Source organism: Chenopodium album, chromosome 22 (assembly GCF_948465745.1).
Source record: "Chenopodium album chromosome 22, dcCheAlbu1.1, whole genome shotgun sequence".
Taxonomy (NCBI): Eukaryota; Viridiplantae; Streptophyta; class Magnoliopsida; order Caryophyllales; family Amaranthaceae; genus Chenopodium; species Chenopodium album.
Window position 1 is genome coordinate 11,156,807 of NC_137855.1, and position 25,096 is coordinate 11,181,902.

The following is a 25,096-nucleotide window of genomic DNA, read 5'->3' on the forward strand; positions in this document are numbered from 1 at the left end:
CATAATCATAAATGAGTAATAAATTAATCATTACACCAATCATATACCTTTGCCTCTAAGCGCACCCTGCATATTTAGAGCACAAATAATACTTGCAATATAAAATAGTGCACGTCATACGAAAATTCACAATGTATAACCAAACAATTTAACTCAGTCATCCCTATACATGATACTAAGTTCTCGATCCGTCGCCCTTAAACATGCACCTAAAAGAAAGGTTTCGTAACTTGTACGTACCTTGAGCAAACGAATTGGTATGCCACTTTACTAACTAGAAATCACCTTCAATAAACTCCTCTCCTAAGCCAAATAATAACATCTCAATCAATACCCAATCAATCAAATTTACAGCAATACTAACTTACTTTAAAACCTTCAAAATCCAAATCAAACAACACTTTAAAACCTTCCCTTTAGTTAAAATTAAAGGCTTATATATATATAGTTCTTTAAATTTTTCTTCATAAAAACATTAAAATACACTCTTATACATGATATTACAGCAAGTTCAAAGTCTAATAAAAATCTGAAAATTATATAAAAACCCTTAAAAATCTCCCTTTTTAATGGGTGATTAAACCCTCTTTATAAAACATCAAAAGTAGTACTTAGAAACTATTTCCAACACTTAAAACTTCAATAAAAACATATATTTATGCTTAATTAACTTTAAACATAATTAATTTTATTAATCAAACTCAAGGATAATATTTTAAGTATAAAAAAACTTCGTTAAAATCAAAAACTGCCCGAAAATCATATTTAGAGGCTGAATTTGGCCACGAGAGGGTGATGATCATTACCAAAGGTAGGGGGTCTTTCTTAAAACGTTGTTTCCACATGGAAAACACTACTTTTTCATCAAAATCGGATGAGTTCAGAATTTGATCGGGATTAAAACGGGATTAATATTAACGAACGAAAATCTAAAAATTAAAACATGAATCTATGTGTTCAAAATAATCTGGAATTAAGTTAAACTAATCAGTAGTTATAATCACCAAAATTTCAAAACATCATTACTATAAAAGCCCTAAATCAATTGTTCATAAAAACCCTAAAATCATGATTTTCAATAAATTAAAACCTTAGGTTTATAATTCATAAAATATGAAATTTATAACATAAATATAATCTGAAATTTATAATCTTTATACCATTAAAATATAATTTGATACTAAAAATATAATCTTTATACTAAAATCAAAACCTTAAACAATTAAATTAACATTAAGCAAAATAATGAAACAAAGGAGGATGAAAATAAGACTAACCTTTTTGTGTGGGAAATTTTTGGAGATTCATGGGGTATTTATAGGAGAGAATTATTGTAGGGTAAAAAGAAAGATTGGGCCTCATAAAAATAATGGGTCGATTAAGTAAACAAATGAGTTAGGCTTGTGTGATTGGACATAAATTGTAGAATAAAGGTGCATAAAATAATTTGTTCAAATAATTTTCGTCCCTGATTAATAATTTGAAACTTTTGAAATTAAATTATGAAAAATAACAAATAAATATTATAAATAAAATAAATTTTCATTTATAAAATATTTAAAAATACGGGAGATTACATCATTTGTGCTTGAGTCCTTTACTCTATCCTTCCTTCTACTATCTTTGTGCTTATTAGGCCTTGCGCGTGTGCGGTGCTACTGCGGGCTTAGGCCTTGGATGGCACACGCATGCGGCTGGGCTTACGCTTGGTCCATGCATGCTTAGCTAAGGCTAGCCTTGCGATTGGGCCTCGTTGGCTTATATGGTGTGCGTTGCTTGATTTTTATTCCAATTCGTTAATTAATTCTTTCGAATATATTTAACACTATACGCTTGGACTTTGACGCTTTAAGCACAAATTCCAACGTATTTATCTAAGCTATATTTAAAGGTGGGCATGGGTCGTGCCGGCATGGCCCCGGCACGGCGGCCCAGCTGTGGGCCGTGGGCTGTGCCGTGAACAAATTTTTTTAAAATTGGCACGGGCACGGCACGGCGGGCGACACGATCCTTCGGCCCGCCAGCACGACCCACTAGCACGGCACAAACAAAATATATCGATTTTTTAATATATACATATATATTTTTTTAAAAAATTAAAATACCGGGTCGGCCCGCTGCTCGGCACGGCATGGCCCGCCAGGCACGTGGGCCGTGCCGTGGGCTGGGGTGTGCCAAAAATTGGCACTGCATGACTCGGCGCGAGGCCTCCCCAGGCACGGCCCACGGCGGCTCGGCACGACACGATGCCCATGTTTAGCTATATCATTATCAAACTCATGGCATGGATTGTAATCTTGCCACACGTATTTTCCATTTTGCCACGTGTTGCTATGTCACCTACTATTATTAAATACCAATAATGTTTTCTCACAAAAAAATTATTAATTGTTAACATTAATATTTGAACCCATAAGCCATAACCTAATATTTATTAAAATTGAACTTTGACCATCACTCCAATGACACATCTTATATGATAATAAAGTTGTATTAAAAAGAGTAGTTATTCATGTTCATAAGTTCTAAAATTATAATTGTGAACTTATATAGTTATATGTGGATATTTTAACAATAATATGATTACAAATTTATTTTCGTCTCTTTCAGTTACCAACTATAATTCATATAGGTGTTGATTAAAATATGTAACCCAAAAATGCATAACAAATTTACAAGTTTTTTCTTTTTAACACAAAATATATTTACCTAAAAGAATTTATTATGATAGATGATTAATAAAAAAAAATCCCTTTAACAAATAAAATAAACTTATACAAGATAACGTCTTGATCACTGCATATTAAATAATGAATTTTGATATTCAATTATATTTACAAAATTTAACAAATGATATTATTTTTATAAAATCACCAATATATTGCACTTTATTTTGTTATTAATTTTTATATATAAACAATGACCCGGGGCATCGCCCGGGCCAAAAACTAGTTTATAAACTTATTTATCATTTTAGGGTTATAAATGTCCACACTATTCTAAAGAGTAAATAAAAAAAAAACCAATTAAAATTAATGAGGGCAAATTGTAAATACTTCCTCCGTTACATATTATATGCAACAAAGAGGTGTGAAAAGTTTCAGAGAAAAAAAATAGAATAGCATAATTAACAAAGTGGGGCATGTGATTAGGGTAAAGTGGATGATTAATTAATTCATCCTATAAACCACCCACTAGGCCACTAGACTGCCCACACCATCACCCACCAGGCCACTAGATCGCCCACACCACCACCACCACATCGTCACATCGAGCCACCCACGCACCCCCGGCGCACCAGGCCGCCCGACGCCCACCCCACCAAATAAAACCACCTTAGCCACAGACCCACCACACCACCATCAAGATCCTGACATCCGCCCCACCTCGTAAACCACCAAGAAACAACCCATAACCAAACAAACCCACCATCTGATAATCGCCGTACCCACCTCGAAATACCTATCTTACTCTCCCCAAATAGTCGTACCCACCCCAAAACCACCACCTCCAACTAAAAAAATCGAACGCCATAAATCCCGCCCATAACCAACCCTAATAATACAGATGAAAAACCATTACCTTCTCTATCATCAATCAAAGCTTTATTTGGTAAAATTTAACCATTAAAATTCTAGATCTTTAATTTTAATGGTTAAATTTGACCATAAAACCTTCAAATTTGAGTTTTAGGGACAAGAAAGAAACAAAAGGAGAAGGAAGAGAGAGAAAGCGGAGACGATGAGCGACTTCTGGCGAAGGTTGTAATCCCCTGTATTTTTAAATATTTTATAAATGAAAATTCATTTTATTTATAATATTTATTTGTTTTTTTTTCATAATTTAATTTCAAAAGTTTCAAATTATTAATCTGGGTCGAAAATTATTTGAACAAATTATTTTATGCACCTTTATTCTACAATTTATGTCCAATCACACAAGCCTAACCCATTTGTTTACTTAATCGACCCATTATTTTTATGAGGCCCAATCTTTCTTTTTACCCTATAATAATTCTCTCCTATATATACCCCATGAATCTCCAAAAATTTCCCACACAAAAAGGTTATTCTTATTTTCATCCTCCTTTGTTTCATTATTTTGCTTAATGTTAATTTAATTGTTTTGGGTTTTGATTTTAGTATAAAGATTATATTTTTAGTATCAAATTATATTTTAATGGTATGAAGATTATAAATTTCAGATTATATTTATGTTATAAATTTCATATTTTATGAATTATAAACCTAGGGTTTCAATTTATTGAAAATCATGATTTTAGGGTTTTTATGAACAATTGATTTAGGGCTTTTATAGTAATGATGTTTTGAAATTTTGGTGATTATAACTAGGATTTTTTTACTTTTACCACCAAAAAAAATCAAAAAAATGTTTTTTACCACCAAAACTTCTAAAACTTTTATTTTACCACCAAATAAAAAATTAAAAATTGTTTTTTACCACCTGTCGTCAAAAACCTAACGGAATTTTTTAAATTCTTCGATTTTCGTGTCAAACACATGCTCTTTAGGGGTTTTGGGGGGCTCTTTGGCCTTATGGGTCCAATTTGAGGTTAGAATTGACAAAAAATGATCGGAAATGCCTCATTTTGCGTGTTTAAAAAAACCTCGATTTGCGTGAACACGCAAAACGAGGTATTTCTGATCATTTTTTGTCAATTTTGACCTCAAATTGGAGCCGTAGGACCCAAAGTGCCCCCCTAAACCCATGAAAAACATATTTTGCGCACGAAATTCGAAGGAAATTTTTTTAAGCCGTTAGATTTAACGGTTTTCTTGCCGTTTGGTGGTAAAAAACAATTTTTAGAAATTTTTTTGGTGGTAAAATAAAAGTTTTAGAAGTTTTGGTGGTAAAAAACAATTTTTTGATTTTTTTTGGTGGTAAAAGTCAAAATTTCCTTATAACTACTGATTAGTTTAACTTAATTCCAGATTATTTTGAACACATAGATTCGTGTTTTAATTTTTAGATTTCCGTTCGTTAATATTAATCCCGTTTTAATCCCGATCAGGTTCTAAACTCATCCGATTTTGACAAAAAAGTAGTGTTTTCCATGTGAAAACAACGTTTTAAGAAATATGATTTTCGGGCAATTTTTGGTTTTTAACGAAGTTTTTTTAAATTTTATCCTTGAGTTTAAAGGGTAAAAGATAATTTAATTTTTCTATGGATAACTTAAGTGTAAAGATGTATTTTGATGAAGTTTTGAAGTGATTTTCGATTAGTTTAAAATGCTAGAATTTTATTTAAAGTAGTATAATTGTGATTTTAATAAAAGGGTGTGATTACCTATTAAAAGGGAGATTTTTAGGGGTTTTTATATAATTTTTAGATTTTTATTAGACTTTGAACTTGCTGTAATTTCATGTATAAGAGTGTATTTTAAGGTTTTTATGAAGAAAAATTTAAAGAACTATATATAAGCCTTTAATTTTAACAAAATGGAAGGTTTTAAAGTGTTGTTTGATTTGGATTTTGAAGGTTTTAAAGTAAGTTAGTATTGCTGTAAATTTGATTGATTGGGTATTGATTGAGATGTTATTATTTGGCTTAGGAGAGGAGTTTATTGAAGGAGATTTCTAGTTAGTAAAGTGGCATACCAATTCGTTTGCTCAAGGTACGTACAAGTTACGAAACCTTTCTTTTAGGTGCATGTTTAAGGACGACGGATCGAGAACTTAGTATCATGTATAGGGATGACTGAGTTAAATTGTTTGGTTATACATTGTGAATTTCGTATGACGTGCACTAATTTATATTGCAAGTATTATTTGTGCTCTAATTATGCAGGGTGCGCTTAGAGGCAAAGGTATATGATTGGTGTAATGATTAATTTATTACTCATTCATGATTATGCAAGCAGGATGAGTAAAGGAAGAATTTAAGTCTTCTAAGATGAACTTGAGGTTTTGGGGTGCCTTATGCACTCAAGGTGTTTATACACCGAGGTAGTAAAGGAATAAATAAAAAATGTTGCTTGCCACTAATAAATCAAGAATTGAAATTGAAAAGTTGTTTTACTTGATTGAATTGATATTGGATTGATTGAATTGTTATGCATATGAGTCATCACCAAGTCTAAACCTGTAAATCACGTAAAGTGCAAGATGGATGAGCAATAAAACTCTGGATTGGTGCACTTCTGGAGTAATGACAATCAGGGGTTGGGGTACATGGGGTATTAGCCGTGTACTTTTCTCGAGGCCGTCTGATCTACGAGTCTCTTATTTCAAATATTTTTCAAAACTAGGAGTTAGGTGAGATCTCATACTAACTACGGTCACGGAGTCGCGCCCGTGGTCGTTGGATGTTTATTGATGTTTCCGAAAGGAGGCATGGGGTTTTTCTTTTATTGATGTTCAAAATGGAGCATGGGTTGGACAACCTTGTCTATTGCGTAATCCAATGAATAAAAATAATAATTTACCTATTATTAATTAATGGAGTCTTAGTAATATAAATAGTTGAGTCGTGTGTTGAGTCTATAATTTAATGATGCATGATGATGATTATTAGTAGCATGTTATGGATTTCTTAATTTATTTTGCAGCTTGTATGTACTCAGCTTTGCTGATTGCGTGCTTTGTGTGTCTTCTTTGGTCATGGCCTTCGCCTTTCAATGACCCTGTGACGATCCAATTTTTACACTTGTAATATTGGGGAGCAGAATTACCACAGGTTCTTACATATGCAGCATTCATCAGGGTTGTGGGATCTTGAGTAGAGAGTTGGTTGTTTGCATTTTATTTCTTTTGCAAGTTTGAATTTATTTTAATTCGATTAAATTCGACACTATTTCTTTTGGGTTTGAATTTATTTGAACACTGAATTTAATCACTTACTACTTTTATTGGGTTTTGAATAAGGGCCTTAATGGTTCCAAGTTGTATGACTTAATTTGGTTTCATTCGTTGGTTTTGAAACTTATTTATAACTGATATAGTTTTTCCGCTGCTATTTTCTGATAAAGCCTTAACGTTTGAACACGTGACGGTAGCACGCCAGTAATTCTCTTGAATATTGTTCAGGGTCCTCAGAGGATTAAAGAGAGAATTATTGGGGTGTTACAAAGGTGGTGGTTGAATTTGAGGGGTGATGAACAAAGAGATGGGGAATTATCTATGGGTAAATCGATGAAGATAGAGTGGAGATCGGTACGGTGGTAGTAGTGGTGGTGGGTTGGTGGTGGTGTTTGCAATTAAAGGTGATGGTTGAAGAAGATGGTGAGAAATAAGTGAGAATGAAAGTACAGGGGTAGATTATTGGGGTTGGAACTTGGAAGGATGAATCTGAATAATTAGTTTGGGGTTGAATTTGGTAAAAATCATTAGATCAATTGAAGGTATTAATAACATTTGCTTTAATTTAATGTGCTAATTGAATTTTAGTAACGGCATGTTGGTAATTTTATTTAAAAAATTTTACTAAAATAGGAAAGTTTTAGTTTTGGTAGAATATAGGATTAAAATTCTAGACATTTTGTTATAGTCGGATATATTTTGTATATATATTGTAATCATCTCTTGAGATTTCCTAACGAGATTAGATCTCATACCTGTAACCCTATATATTGAAATCAATGGAATACACTCCAATCTGAGGAGTTCCATATTATCTGACAAGTTTGTTATATGTTGCACGTAATGTGTAACTTCCGTTTTTGGAATATGTTGCACATAATATGTAACGGGATAAGTAAATATTTTAAAGGGTGTAATTGTCCAAATACTATTCATAAGAATAATCTCAAAATAACTTAAAGTTTGAGATAAAATAAATATTTTAAGGGGGATCAATACTATTCATAAAAGTTAAGTCATACTTTTAGAAGAGGTAAATAAACAAAAACCATTTTTAGGAGCATAATCATCTCAATACTATTTATAAAAATGTAGTCGTATTAAAAGGGTAAATATGTAAATAAACATTCTAGGGACATAATCATCTCAATACTATTCATAAGAGTTTAGTAATATTTTTAGAAAATTCTTGATGCATTTGTTGCATGAGTAGAGGACTAGATCGAGGGGACAAACATATCATTTGTAAATTTTAACCTCAACAAACATTATTACAAAATATAACCATGGCTTCTATAAGCTTCTCAACTTTATCTTGTATGCCATCACTTTTTACGGTCATTCTTCAGAGTTTTGGCATCTTGATCATAGAATTTAAACTTTCTTCTTAGAGCTCTTGTATAAGATGTCACGTAGTATCTTTCGGCTGTTCAACATGTAATCAGTAGAATTTAAGAAGCATCCCGCAAACTTAACATCATCTTAGACTAAAACTTGAAATTAATCTATTATTCAATTATCCTAATTATAATGATAACAACATAATTGTAATTTTAATAAGATATGGATTAACCAAATTCTAGATCAATGTATGAATCAGGCAAACGTGTGCAAAATCTAATTATGGAAAAAGTAAGTATATTATGGAAAAGTAAGATGAAGTGGAAAGGAATAATACAAATAGACTTTGAACACAAGTGCCACCACCATACCAACAATCGACATTTTCTACAAAAGAAGATTTTACAATAGAAATCATCAAATGTAATTTGGATAAAATGCTACTACATAATTTTTTTTTTCAAATTTTTTATACAAATTAGTAATTAATAAAAAGTACAACCATTTGATAGAATATACGATTACATAGCATGAAACAAAGAAGTGATAAGAGCTTTAATAAGGAAAATGGGGGAATGAGGCAAGCCATATACCATATAGCCCCCATTGTATTGCCCCTCCAACTTTTGAATAAATCAATAACTTGATGAAACCTTGTTGAAAATTTAGACTCACAACAAGATATTAAATTCAAATACCATAGGGAATGATGAGATTAATCCGTATATCATTTTAGAGTCGGCTCTTAGCCTGTCATAAAATGAGGACTTGTCATTTTCTAATCTTTTCCTTGCCAATTGAAAGGAACTCAAAGCTTCGAACAGCATCATCAAGACCTCCTTTATTAGAAGTTGGGGGACGAGAAGGGGTTCCTAATCTACTAGGTTCAGACCCAAATTTCAATCTTTGACTGGTGGATAGGCGCCCACTTCTTGAAACTAAGCGATTAGACCGCTCGCTAGTTCCATTTGAAGAACAAGACTTGTTGGTAGATGCAACAACCCTCCTTGATGTGCTACTAAGCCGAGTTGATGTATGGTTGCCTCTAATTGAATTAGGCTGCAAAGAGAAAAATACACTTTCACTGATTTAATTGAATAATTAAAGTATAGCTTAATACAACCTAGCTAGAGCAATGTTTTAACCTCGTAGTTACTAGAGATAAAAAGAAATGCAAAGGAAAGATGAAAATTAAAAATTTAATGCGTATACCATATCTTTCGAGGACGTCACCACCTCTGCCGATTTTTGTTTTGATGACTCGCCATACCCACCTGATGAATTCTTCCTAGAGATAGGTTCAACAACCTTAGTGTACTTTTCACGAACCTCTTTACCTATGAGCATAGCATATATATGTGTATCACTGTCAAAATAATATGAATAAAGTAAAAGGAGGACATGTTAATAATTTAACAAACTATGGTTTCCAAAAACATTGTTATACCTGAATGTTTATTTGCTCTCTCAATAGTTGGCCCAACTCCACTATGTACACCCGTTTTTCCAGCAGGTACCTACAAATGGCCGCTTCTATTTCAGTTGGCCTAGTAAAAAGAAAATGGTAAGGTATTGCTACATGATTTAGAGACTTTCACCACATCTAACCTTTGATCTCGAACTAGCACCGAGTTGAGGATACTTCAATATTGTCCAATCAAAAACATAGTCAAACTGATAGCCTATATATAAGTCGTTCCAAAGACAATTAGCAAATACTATAAAATATCCTTAAGGAAAGCTTTACACATAAACAAGTATGCAAGGGCACCTTCTCGAATAAACAAATCTCGAAATAGTCTCCTTAAGTATGAATAATCGGGCTTATCCTCAAATCGCAAAGATCGACAATAATGGAAGTATGATGTGAACTCTGATGGGTATGACTTGCAAAGAACCTAAAGGTAAATTGCAGAATTCAATAAAACGTAAACAAATCAAATTTGTTAATACTTTATTGTGTAATATCACATAATAAACTATTGGTTTAGCCTTTACTAATTGGAATTTATTAAATTATATTCTTATAACCATAAAAATAACATTCTCAAATGAAAATTGAATTACAATAATAAATAAGCAAAGCAATGTAAATCCACTAGACAACTTTTATGGGAGTATTAGCTTCATTCCAACAGAAGATATACTACAAGCTCTATTAGTTTATGAGCAAGAGTCAACACATTAATAATTGTGGTGGATATTTAAAAACATTTCAACCAAAATTGTAAAAAGAAGACAATAACATGATACCTAAATTCAAGCTGAACTAGGTTAATCTCATAGATAAACCAACATAGTATATTGAGGGTTATAAATGTCATTTCAAAAATAAAGACAGGGGTGAATTAGCAAATTGCAATCGACCCTGTATTGTAGGCTACTAATAGTGTTAAAAAAAATAGGAAACGTCTTTCCAATTATTATGCTCGCCACTAACGAAGCCAGGCTACCAACCGTGACGATGAACACATTCCAATTGACGAGCATCGACGACAGCAATCAACGTTAGGATTAGAGGTCATCGCTGCTTATTCTTGAGAGAGGAAGATGGGCAACGTGCTGGCGTGTGAGGTGAGTTCCAACGAACCACCAATTTCTTTCTCTCTCCTCCTTCCCATAGCCTTTGTCAACCAATTCTCTAAACTTCAATGAACCACCAATTTCTTTCTCTCTCCTCTCTCCCATGGCCTATATCAACAATTTTTGGTGGCTTAGTCGCCAAATTAAACGAAAACCCCAAGAACAAAGGGAGTAATTAAGGGCGTTGTTAATCCAAAGGGTAGTCTTTATCATCATCCTCCATTGATTATCTTCCCTTGAACTGAGAAACAAAGAGAAAAGATTCAAGAAGAGAGAAGTGAGTTAAAGTTGGTTAGGTGTGGGTAAACGTCTGGGCGTAACATCCTCAACCAAATGTCATCTATTTACCTTTTTCACCAGGTGTTCAAATCTTTAGTTTGCATTTGTTAACTATTTTTTTGTCAACCAGCAAGAAATCAAGCTTCTCTACGTACATTTTATAATTATTATTAATTTTTTTATTGTAATAAACAACCCTCATTTATCTGGGAGATGAACTTTAATTTTCTCCTTAATATCTATCTAACTGTAAGGCTTAACTAAAGGTGACTTTGATAACTTAAATATAATAATATCCCCAAAGTTTATCTAAGAATTGGTATCCTTTCGGTATGCCTTGCGAACACTTTATTTTTTTGGTCTGTCATCTTCTCTAGAGAAGCGAAACTCGAACGGATGGTCCAACTACATAACTTTTTCTTTTTCATTACTTCTATGGTTGTGCCTTGTGGCACGACAGCACCCGTACTATTGAAATGGTTCGTCAGTAGAGATGTTCCCACAGGTGCCCCTTTTTCCAATGGTACTTTAATTCCTATTTTTATTCCTTCATTCCTTTTTTTGGTTTATCTACATTCCAGGAAATTCATACGCTTTATGGACGGAGTAAAAAGTGGAGTCTTGGTCAAAGCAAGTTTCCCTATTTTATTACCATACATAATTGGGAGAAGCTCATCCGAAACTAGAGCTAGACACGCCTTATTTCTTTTCGTTCCCATTCTTCATTTTCTTCTTCTTGAATTCAAGGGGGACTTACCCTATATAGAATCTTTTTGCGGTGTGCTCCGTTTACTATTCTTTCATACTTTCTTCTCTTTACCACGCGATAGGTCAGCAAAGCGTGAGCGGGCGTGGAGAAGAAAAATACACTTAGATAAACATATATCTAGGAAACAAAATATATTACGACCTACATGACTTGAGAGCCTCATATACAACTCAACAAAATAAACAAAATGTCAAATATATAAAAACGGATCAAAGGATCATATAAGTTTATCTCGTAAACTATTAAAGGGCACCTAAAGTATGTTGTATACTAAAGGATTGCTTCATATATTCCTTTTGATCTTGATTTTATTTGGAAATTCATATCAACAACTCACTAACGGTGTGTTTTGGATTGAAGGGAATGGAGGGAAATGAAAAGAAGGGAAATAAAGGGATGGATTATCTTTCATTTGGATAACAAATGAGAAAAGAAGGAAATTAGAGGAGAGAGAAATGGAGGGATTAAATTAATAGGGAAATTCTACATGGTGGCCTCAAGGTTTCAATTTCTCTACGTCAAAGACGAACTTTTTTCCAACTCAATTTAGTGGCACCAGAGTCTTGAAAAATTATCCATAGTGCCCATTTTAAGATTTATGGCTAACTTTTTTAGTTTTTAGTTAACCATAATTAATTTTTTAAAAAATTAAATAAATTAAATAAAAAAACCGCCTGCCAATCTCCACTGCCACCACCACCACGTCGGGACCCTAACCCCATTGCCAACCAACCCATCCCACTTCCAAACCACCTGCCGACCAGCCAAACCCCATTGCCGACCAACCCAGCCCATCCAAACACTACCGACCAACCTAGCGCAACCAAACACTGTTGACCGTCCAGCCTAGAACTAGCCAACCATAAACACCGCAAATGGCGAACCAACTCCCGCCAACCTCCCTCACCGGAATCGAGAACGAACTCCCAAAACCCCCAGCCTACACTTGAAACTCAAACCCTAACGAATTGGGGGTGGTTTAGCCCAAGGGGTTTCGGGTTTGGGTTAGAGGTTTTGGGTTTGGAGTCGTCGGGGTAGAAGGAAAGGGGGATAGTTCCGATTAGGGTGGTCGAATTTGGGAACGAAAAAGGAGTGGAGGTTGATCGGCCGGCCGAGGTAAGGGGGAGGGTGAGGGAGAGGTCTGGGTGGCAACTGGGTTGTCGGGTTAGGGTTTCGGCGACTTGGTGTGGTGGTGGCTGAGTTGGTTGTTTTTTTTTTATAAATAAATTTTATTGTTTATGTAATAATTTTTTAATTAAAAAAATCAAAGGTTAACCATTTTGATAATAAAGGTTAGCCATAAATCTTAAAATGGGCACTATGGATAATTTTTCAAGACTTGGGTGCCACTAAAGAGAGTTGGAAAAAAGTTCATCTTTCACGTAGAAAAATTGAAACCTGGAGGCCACCATGTAGAATTAAGAAATTGATCTCTCTATTAGCGGAGAGATTTGGAAGGAAAACTGACGTTTCTTCCCTCCCATTCTCTATCTCCCCTTCTTTTCCTTCCGTTTTTAATATCCAAACACACTGTAAATAAAAGTTAAACTTAAATAAGGAAAAATAATCTAGATGTAATGTTTGAATATGAAGATCTGAATAAGTTAATCCAAAAAGGCCAGGTATTCAAAAGCATCAGAATAAGTCAAATGCAAGTCACCAAGCTCACAGCTGGTTATTTATGCACATATCATAACCCTGTTCTACTTAAAAAAAAAACAATAATCCTCCTTGCCTTTGATCTTGCCTAATGAAAAAAGCATTGTAAGATGATAAACTTGATAGATAAAAAAGTCTTAAGCATGTGAGATTATCATCTCTCCTTTTATCTAGTCGAAAATGTTTGAAATGATTTTTCACTTTTTCATAAAATTCAAATAAATCAAAATTTAAGCAAACTCTAATGTAAAACTCTCAACACTAATATTGCCTTTGTGCAGTGAAGGGGATGGTGACCATGATTTTTTTTTTTCCTTAGGAAAAGCTAATTAGTGAATCTTAATAACTCAACTTTAAGGTGGCTTACTTAAGAGAATTAAATGACCAACCACAATGATCCCTTAGGAGATGAGTTATAATATATATCACCGCAAACAATAAGAAAATCAACAAATAATAATTTAAGGTAGCACTCATGAGAAATCAAAGTGACCCACCGCCCTCAATAATCTCTTAGAGGTTAACTTAAGATGGTATGCTCATAAGCAACTAACTGTACAAGAATGTATAGTCGTGAAGGAAGATATAACTAGAATATGGTCATCTACAAAAAAAAGTCTCTTCAAAACTACATTAAGGATCAAGCATTTTATGGAAGCCTTTGAGTGCATCTACAACAACATACATCTCAAATCGCAACATATAGATAGTAAAGATTATGCTTCACTTTTTTTTTTTATTATGTGTCATATCTCACTACTAGAAATAGGCTGATTTCCGACAAACTGGTTCCAATGGACACGTAATTCCGTCGGAAACATCGGAAATTCCAACGGATTTTTATTCCGTCGGTTATTTCCGACGAATTTGCTTCACTTTTTTTTTGACATTATGTGTTATATCTCACTACTAGAAATAGGCTGATTTCCGATGGATTGGTTCCAACAGACACGAAATTTCGTCCGAATCATCGGAAATTCCGACGGATTTTAACAATCCGTCGGAAATTTGCGACTAAATAGGCTTTCCGACGGAATATTATGTCGAAAATGTAATTTTTCGACGGAACTAAAATCCGTCGACTAAACTTCCTCATTCTTCCCCTTCATTTCATCCGCCCCACTTCTCTCCCCTTCTCTCTTTATCCCTTCTCTTTCTCTCTCCTCCACCCCTTCATCTCTATTTCCCTTCGCCTCTTCTCTTCCTCTCTACTCTTCCATCTCTTCCTATCCACCATCTTCTCCTTCTTTCTTTTCTTTCCTCATTCCACTTCTCTTTCTTAGTGTTTTCTATGGTCGAAATTAATGGTTTTTTGGTCAAATTCAACCATGAAAAGTGTAGATCTAAAGTTTTCATGGTTGAATTTGGCCAATTTATACCAAATTTAAGAATTCAAACTCAATTTCGGTTACTAAGTTATGTTTTTCGAGTCTTTAATTTTTTTTTTAACATTTTCGGTTGTTAGCTGGTGGGTGCTGATGTGGTAGCTTGGCGCCGTGGTGTAAGGATCTGAATCGGAGGTTGGAGGTGTAGAAATTAGGCTAGGATAGGGTGGTGGTTGTGAAATTTAGTTAGAGTTAGGGTGTTAGTTGTGGTGGGTTTAAATCGGGTTAGAGTAAGGGTGGTGGTGGGTTTAAATCTGGTTAGAGTTCAGGTTAGGGTGATTGGTGGTGTGGTTTGGGTTAGGGTGAGTGGTAGTGTGGTTTGGGTAAGGGTGGGGATAGTTTAGATCTAGGCTTAGGGTTAGTTTGGGCTGAGTGGTGGACTAGTGGTGTTAGTGGCTGATGTGGGGGGTAGTGGCAGTGGTGGTGTAGTTCGGGTTAGAGTTAGGGTTAGGGGCTGGTAGTGGCTGATGTGGGGGGTTGTGGCGGTGGTGGTCTGCTATTGGGGTTAGGGTGGTGACACGCCGTGCTAGGGGTGGTGCCGCGTGTTTTTTTAAAAAAATTTGGCTGAAACATTTTCTGACTGAAATTCCATCGAAAATTACGATAGAATACCATTCCGTCGAAAATTACGATAGAATACTATTCCGTCGAAAATTTACGACGGATTTTTCTAGGCTAGAAACTTTCTTCCGACGCATGAATTCCGACAAAATTTCTGTCGGAAAAGTGTTTCCGACGGAATTTCCGTCAAAATAGGTCGATTTACCTACAAAGGGTTTTCCGATGACGGTTTCCGACAGAATTCCGTCGGAACCCCGTTTTCCGACGGAAATCATGGTGTTTTCGAGGGATTTTTTCCATCAGGAAACAACAGTTTTCTAGTAGTGTCTAAAGAACATATCTCAAGCAAGGGTATTCTATCAAGACTTGTTCTTCTAATTATAAGTGCTAAAGAACATTAATCACACATTAACTACTTCAAAGACGTTATATTTTAATCAAGAAAATTGCTCCCAAACTGGTGTAAGATAACCATTTTAATATTACATCCATAGTTATCAACATCAATCATTTGTTAATAAAGTATAAATATGTAATTTAACGTGCAAATTATCATTTGTTAATAAAGTATAAATATGTAATTTAACGTGCAAATTTTGCTGTTATTGCTAGTAAAATAATATGACATCGAAAATTTAACACCATATAACACTTATAAATAGATAAAGATCGAGAAAATTATATGGACATAGCCAAGTTAAACAATCAAGAAGGCTTAGCTTGATTCAATCCATATATACTTATGATGCATCAACCATTATACTTGTCCAAAAGATGAAGTGTGATTCATGTCACTAAATAGAATGATTAGAAGTACAATGCTATTGAGCTCATATATATATATATATATATATGTATATATATATATATGTATATATATATATATATATGCAAGTTTCAAGGTAAACAAAATTAACCTCTATAGGAGTCAACATCTTCTTCTCACTGATTCTATCATACTTTTGCTTCTTAGTCCCTGCTTTTAGTCCTTGCCATGGAAGGCTTCGAAGAACAAACGAAATATGGAAAAATGATCACGAAAAGAATGTAAGGTAGACCAGCCCAAAAATTAACCTAAAAGTATAATAAGAAAATAAAGAAAGAACATCACAAGACCAAAGCAAGAAATTTCCAACCTTCCTCTCAGGAAATACATAAGCATGTAACCAAGGGACTCCAAATCATCCCTTCGACTTTGTTCTATGCATAAATCACACAACAAGATTGAGTTTTTAATAAGATATCTTTCATTAATAAAGGTAAAAAAATGAAATAATTTGCAAAATTACCTACGCCAAGGTGAGTGTTCACACTAGCATATCGAGCAGTGCCTGTGAGATTTTTGTTTTCCCTACGGAAAGGTCAAGATGAGTAAAAGCTCTAAAAGACGATACTCCATATGAATTAAGTGCAATAATAATAAACATATTCAACTTGAAAAAAAAAATGGCTTGTCATTCGAATATAGCTTTGATTTGAAGAAAAAGTAAAGTAACAAAACTAAGCTACTTGCTCCATTGTTCCTATGTACTTGACATACTTTAATCGACACAAATTTTTAGACAATTTATTTGACCTCTTATTTTGTTGTGTGATACTTCCTCCGTTTCTTTTAGTTGACATCGTTTGACTTTTACACTATTCACACAACATGTTTTGACTCACTTTTGTGGTTTATAGATACGATAACACATGTTCATGTGGGATCTTGTTTGAACCATTTTAATGTATATTTTATTAATTAATATCCACTTTTTATATTTTTACAATGTTGACAATTAGTGATATTAATCGTTAAAAACATGCGTTGGCAACGGTGATAATAGAAAGGTGTCAACTAAAAAAAAGAGAGGAAGTATACAGTTGGAAGTAAAATACTCCCTTAATTTCGAAATAATTGATACATTTTCTTCTTTTGGTCGTTTTAAAATATTTGACATACAACCATAAATGGAAAGATACCATCATTATTAAATTATATTTACCTTACTATGGTCTACTAAGTTTATACACACTCATGCATATCCTCTATTTTAATAACACAAGTAAATTCACTAACTTTATTTTATAGAAAATAACTCATTTTATGATCCCCACCAATTATTTTCTTAAATTACATGACCAAAAAAGTTTGTCAATTGTTCTAAAACGTAGGGGTTTTCTTATCATGTTCTTCAAGTTCTTTTCCACTTTTAAATAGTAAATATTTTTAATTGCATGTTAATACAAATTATAAAATTTTGCTATTTTAGAAGTACTAATTGAGATAAATAAAAAAGAACCCACTTGACCATAGTTTTTAGAACATTCTCTAAAGTTGTAGATAGTGTTTAGTAAGAATAACATTTAAAATCGAAGAGAGTACTTAGTAGGGGCTTGGGTTAGGTTTATTGTAATTAGTGGGTAGTGATTTTGATTTCATTATTATACATGGATAGTGGGATCAAGTCATTTATGAAAACGGCTTTAAAAGAAAAATGTATTAAGTAAATAAAGATAGAGTTGAAGGATTATAACATAAAGATAATCTCCTATAGAAAAATGATTTATATAATAACAAAATTGATGAATTTCTTTTATGATTTGATTAAGCACGCGTATAGCAATAAAAAAATGTGCCATGTCATACCGATAAGGTATATGCTTGTGAGTTTGAAGATCTTTGTACTTCTTAGCAAGTCCATAGTCAATGATATACACCTGTAATATACAAAAACTTAAGTAAAGTTATAACATACAATCACATCTTTAATAAAAAAGCTCCAATAACCAAGGCTTATATAACCTAAATATTACAATTTTATAATTAATTATTAATGGTGAAATAATATACAATGCAATGCAAATAATACTTGTGGGGTTTAAAAATGATTTCAAGTATATCCACAAATTATATTGTCAGTTGAGTTTTATACTTTTACAAATAACCATACGAGACAACGACACTTAGTGATGACTTAAATTTCTGTCAAGTTCGTTTCTCATACAATGAGAAATAAGCAGGCCACGTATGATGGCATGTAAATTCAATTTGAATATTTAAGCCCTGTTTACTTTACCTTAAAAAGTAACACTTAGTAAAATAATTTAAGTTTAGTAAAAATAAGTTAATTTTAGTAAAATTACGTTCAGTTTAGTTAAATTAATTTCAGTCTAGTAAAATAAGTAACTTTAAAGAAGAAATATAAAAGGGAATCAGTAAAATTAATTTAACTTTTATAAAAATTATTTAAGATCAGCAAAAAAAAATTCAGTTCAGGAAAGATAATTTAAGTTTAGAAAAAATAAGGTAAAGTGAACATGGCCTTAGATTATACTTCGTATGTTATTAGATTTTTGTTTATAGTTGACTTTTAACATATGCATGAAATAAAGTTTCAATCTAACAAAATATAATTCCTCCGTTCAAGTGATATTGCAACAGTTAAACTTTTGCATTATTCATCACCTTACTTGACTACATATTATTATTTATATGCCAAGTAAAATATAATCATCTCAGGTTTTGTTAGATTCACCTAAGAAAATACCTTCACAGTATAACTTTTTTTTATTTTTATTATTTTACTCTTAAATAGTTATTGATATTTAACATATAAAATATGCCTTTGGATATGTAATACGTAATATCATCCTGGTTGCAATATTATTAGAATTGAGAAAGTATTATTTACTAGAGTAGCTAACGCATGCGATGCACACGCCATAGCTAGCCCTGTCTAGGGAGCTCTTTTGGCTTGACTTTGTATCACAAATTTATTTGTTGGCCGCATTATTAATAAGAGAATATATGTAAATAAATATTTTTAGGGGTATAAATGTTCGCACACTATTCTTAAGAGTTAAAAAAAAGATGCAGTTAACATTAATAAGGACAAATAAGTAATTAAACATATTTAGGGGTGTAAATGTCTACACAGTGTTCATAAAAGTTTGGTACTCGTAGAACTTTAAAGGTAGGTATGTTATCATATTAGGTGTGAAAGTATTATAAAACTAGATTCATTTATGACGTGTTTTGAAATCATAATGACATATTACGGAGTATAGCATTATACCCTCTGTATTCGAAATTTTGACCTATTATAAACTCTTATTATTTCTATGAATGTATGAAAAATTGAGTAGTGGTATTAAAAAAAAAAAAAAAGGAATAAAGTAATAGAACATATACGTATATAGTAAAAGAAGCTAATGAATAAATTTCATTTAAGCTTTTAGTTATGGTAAAATGATGATGATTAATGAGAGAAAAAATAAATGGAAGGGTTCAGGAAAGTGATGGCTGAAGGGTTAGGGTATTTTATAACTTTGTTTTATTCAAGCTAGAATTAGTTTCAAAATTAGGGACTTAATCTATAATGTTATTACGCTAATGGTTAATTATACAATATCAACATAAAGGTTGTTATGGAAATGTGTTCATTGAGTTACGGGTTGTTTATTTTAAACTTATTGGTTAAGGATTATTTTCAATAAACAAAGACCTCTCTTAGGAGTGGTTTTGAACAAAAACTCCTAAGACTAATTAAAGTCATTATGCAACATAAGTTAGAATAACCATCATTTGATTCCATGGATTATCTTTCAAACATTAAAGATATTATAATGCATAAGCTACTCATTCTGACCCTCTTATTACAATGAACTATGTTCTTGAACTTTCCATAATCACTTTTAACGACAGCCCATCAAAATCCATGTTCTAGTTTTAGTTGCAATCCATTGACAATAAAGTGTTTTTCTAAATCCTTGGCTCTCATTGCTATGTAAGTTGTCAGTAACCCTCACATCTCCTCATGTATCCCTCGCATGAGTCAAAATAAATTAAACATAATGCTTCGTATATTATAAAAATTATATAGTGGGTGCCACTAATTAGATAAAGAGGAGCTAGACTATGATAAGGGTCCACGGTCTGCAATGCATCACTAGTTCCATCCCCTATGGTCAAATGTTTTTTTTTTTAATTTGCTTTTTTTTTTTTTCTTTTTTTTCTTTTTTTTTTGTTAAAAAGGGTAGGTTTTTTTTTTCCTTTCTATAAGTTGTTCCCTGATTAATAATGCTCCCAACTTTAGTAATAAAAGAGTTGTTATTGTTATGATGATTTCATCTGAATGATACAAGCATGTCTCTAAAAATAAAAATAAAAAATTAATAGTGAGAAAATAACCTTCAACCTTTAATGCAAATTATAAAGATGATAAAAGATGTTGTTAATAAGATTGAATATTAGAAGCATTTCAAGCAGATTAAAATAACTTCCAAATCAAAAGTCTTGTTGTGGAAAAACAAAAAACCAAAAAAAAGACTATAAAGGTGGATGAGCAACATAAAGCTTTACAACAATCAGACCATAATCGTGTTAGAGTTCCTCTTCTCCCTTTACACATCCCTCGACTTTCCGTAATTTGATTTGTTATTCTTTATGTACCTCATACTTGTCTTCCATGTAGAAAATCAAATATTCATTATCAATTTATCATTCTTCTCTAGCTTAAGGAACCTCTTAAATTCTTTGTTTAGCAATTTCATAGGACTATTAAAACAAGTTTGTCAACCTCTCTTATGTAAACTGAATAAGTATAATCTCGCATATGTTGAATCCTTGATAGACCTTTTGAATGGTGGATTTCTGACGACATACATTGTTTCTACAAGAAGTCAAGAACATTTAATATGAGCTTACACATGATTGCACATAATTACCAAACTCTACATAAGATTAATAAATTATTAACATTTTTGTCTTTTTATGAAGATAATTTATCTCAAAATTTTTTAATAGCATCTTTCTTGAAGATCTATACCTTGTATATAAAACTCAAATCAATAGTACCACATGTCACGCTGCCCTTTATTTTTTTTCTTCTAATTCTAGTAAAACATTTATACTTCATATTAAAATATTAATCTTAAAGTTATCTTTCATGTATTCAACATTATTTCTTTCATATCTCTTCTAACTTAATTTCTTTTAGGGAAATAATGTCACTTCTTCCTCTTAGGCTCCGATCGCCCTTTTCAAACTATATATATTGTACATGAATAACATATGACAAATAATATTACACAATATTTAACTACAAATAGCTTGGTATATATGTGATGTTCATTCCACATGCAACATACAAATATGAACTAAGCACAAACACACACACACACACCACTTTCTCATGGTGAAGGCACCAACAAGTAGTAAAAACAAATACAACATAAAAAGTAAGTGAAAGACTCTCATCATCATAAAATAATGCCAAAAAACTTATGGATAATTTTAAGCTAAAAATTAGGAGGTATTGAATTCATAACATTTGAATATTGATTAAAAAAAAAAAAAAACCATTTTATTATACTTGGAAACATAATTAGGTACCTGGTTTGCTTTGCGTCCCAAGCCCATTAAAAAATTGTCAGGTTTTATATCACGGTGAAGAAAGCCTCTAGAATGCATAAATTCAACTCTGCTGATCTACAAAAACATGGGCAATATCCTTACACAATAAAACTTAAGAGCATCATATAACATAAAACAAGAACATAACAACAACATCAAGTTAACTTATAATCATAAGGCATCCACATACCAGTTGATCTGCAAGCATCAAAACTGTTTTCAAAGAGAACTTTCGAGTGCAGTAATTAAAGAGATCTTCAAGACTAGGCCCAAGAAGGTCAATCACCATGACATTGTAGTCACCCTCAACTCCAAACCATTTTAAATGAGGAACGCCAGCTTAATTTAATAAAATAAATTAAAGTATAAATCAAATATACATAAGATACTTGAGACTAGTAATTGACATATGAAATAATCAACTAGATAAACACAAAAAGAACTTACTCCCTCCTTGAAGAAGGATGTACAATTTTGACTCATAGTGAAGTTGTGGATGCTTTGTTTTTATAGATTCCTAATGAAATTCACAATTAAGCACGATATAGTCACTTATATATCAACTCAAATAAGTGAAAATTATAAAATGATTATATTTTAAAACTATATATAAATACAAATCTAATAAAAATGTCACAATTAAAGCCTCTTTTTTTAATTGTCGTATAAATCACTAAGGGGGCGTTTGGTTTACAGAGTGGTATGGGGTTGGAATCAGGAATGGGGTTAAGGTGGTATCGGGTTGGAACTTGATACTTAATACCATGTGTTTGGTTTAATTCTGGAATGGAATATCTCACTATTCTCTCCTTTTATTTGATACCTAAGGGAATGGAATGAGTCAAACCCACCTCCCCCCCAAGGTTTCTAAACCCCATACCTCATGGGTTTGAGGTATGGGTTTGAAATTCATATTTTTGACAACCAAACATATGGTATGGGTTTTAGTCATTCTAAACCCATACCTCATACCTATATTTTGTGAACCAAACGCCCCCTAACATGGTTAAAGTGGAGTAATCGAGTAAATGTGTGTACTGAATATGCATAGATGTTAAAAAATTACTTCCTCCGTTCTTTTTTTATTGCACCATAAGAAAAGGGGGGGTCACGCTTTCCAATGCATCACTTTAACTATTAATATCTTTAATTATACTTTTGTAAAAATTATAAAAATTGATATTTGAAAAGTAGATTTCAAGACGAATCTAACTAGATCCCACATGACTATGTTTTTCCTAATGGATAAATCACAAAAGATGGTCAAAGAAGATTAAGTGAATAGTGTGAAAGTCCTTATGGTGCAATAAAAGAAAAACGGAATATATATATATATATATATATTGTTCCAAATTCAATGAGCATTTGTTTCAAAAAAAAAAAAAATCAATTAGAATAATTTAAACAATAGCTAAATAAAAAAATTATTCCAATTTAAAAAATTAATGCCTCCTATGCAAAATTCTTTATAATTATATAGGTAGGTTGAAATAAGCTTACAACAAATAATGGCTTTGAGCTTATAAATCAAAATCTCCAAAAAAAAAAAAAGGAAAATGATGTACAAAAAAGCGAGTTAAGATGTTAGTCGGGGGGGGGGGGGGGGGGGGGGTGGGGGGGAGAGAGCGGAAAGATGTGTGCCGAGTTTGACATAACTTTAATTTCTTCTAGCTACAATTGATGAAAAGATATATGTCAAGCTTAGCCTAACTTTCTTCTATGAGTGAAAGGGTGTGTCAAGCTTGGCCTAACTTTTCCTTGTAGAAGATATATTTAAATATTGTTACATTACTTGCAAGTCTCATAATTCATTAGATGTTGCTTTGTTGTAAAACTAGAACGACGAAAACACCATTGTATATGACTGATGCCCCCTAATTATATGCTTAGATCTATCAGTTTATATTATCTATCGATATCTAATATGAATGACATGAAGCAAAATATTTCTAACAAGAAATCGATAAAAACGAAGTCTAAAAGTAAGCAATTATATATATCATCCTAACATAAAGTGACATGAAATAACATATTATTGATATAGAACACATACCAACTTGACGCCAACTTCTTCTCCATTGGTTATATTGGTCCCTAATTTCATCAAATTAAAGAAACAATCGCATAAAGAATAATTACCATTCCATCCAAAAAAAAAACAAATACACACACAACTCAACAATGCTAAAATTCAATCAGGAACATACCCAAATGCAGCTCTCCAAAAGAACCACTCCCAATCTTACGCCCCAATTTAAACTTTGCACCAACCACAAGATCCATCGTATAATAGACAACTGAATAGTCCAAGAAATATTTTTTAGATTAATTAAACAACCACAAAAACCTCAAATTCAAACCTTATTTTCCTCGAAATTCAACTACCATCCTTTTTGGTGGAACAAAATACTAAAATCCACCGAAACCAATCAAATAAAAATCTCTTCATTTTTATTAGCTCCATTACTAATAATATTAAACTACAAAAATTTCATCAAATTATCACCAATCCAACTACCTTTCATAAAATTATGCAAATTTTTGATCATCAAAAACTCACATGATAGATCATCAAAAACTCGCATGATAAATAATTTTATCACTCAAATTACAACAAAAGTTCGCATAGAAATAAAGAAAATATCCAAGCACCCTTAGCTTTGTAAAATTCATATTACCCAAAAAAAAAAAAATATCAATTTAATAAAACCCAAAAATTCTAAATTGAATTGGAACAAAGACTCAAAAATTCTTTTTCTAAAAAAGGGGTTTTGTGATAAGGAGGAAGATAAGCAAAAAGAAATCACAACAAAAGATACAAAGAAGAAAGAAATATGGGACTTTTTTTTTTTTTTTTTTTTTTTTTTTTTTTTTGCAAATTAATTATTCATAATGATTATTTGGATTTGAATTTGGATTTTTATTTTTTTCTTGTATTTTGCGTTTTAACTTATCATTTCTCTTTCCCTCAAAAAAAAAAACTTATCATTTCTCTCTCCATCACCACCACATTTTTAGGCATTCAAATTTTATTTTTTTATTTATTCATAATTGTGAAAATTATGGTAATGTCTTATTTGTTAATTAGGCATTTTTTTTAGTGGGTGAAGGCATGTAATGGTGTAATAGATAAGGAAAGTAGATTATGTGATAGCTAATTACCAATTCATTACGAGGCATTACGTATGAGAGATGAGGATCAAGGTTGAATATACGAAGTAAATAATATGAAAATGTTTTTTACACTCTTTTTAGGTTAATTTTGTATGATTAAAGTTTAAGTCTATCTTTATTTTAGTGG

The 25,096-nt window shown here is 32.2% G+C and overlaps 1 protein-coding gene across 1 annotated transcript; it reads right to left on the reverse strand.

Annotated features, from left to right (window-relative positions):
• Nucleotides 1-8,933: 8,933 nt before the first annotated feature.
• On the reverse strand, nt 8,934-24,239 carry LOC145606085 (casein kinase 1-like protein 10). Its single transcript, XM_081662144.1, has 14 exons — nt 24,003-24,239; nt 23,849-23,889; nt 22,243-22,312; nt 21,986-22,134; nt 21,775-21,870; nt 18,028-18,098; nt 16,688-16,749; nt 16,535-16,598; nt 16,316-16,400; nt 9,934-10,060; nt 9,771-9,844; nt 9,610-9,679; nt 9,375-9,499; nt 8,934-9,221 (listed from the first exon to the last, which is right to left on the reverse strand). Exons 1-14 carry the CDS (start codon nt 24,076-24,078, stop codon nt 8,934-8,936), a joined length of 1,398 nt encoding a protein of 465 aa, XP_081518270.1. The 5' UTR covers nt 24,079-24,239.
• Between the last annotated feature and the right edge of the window lie 857 nt (nt 24,240-25,096).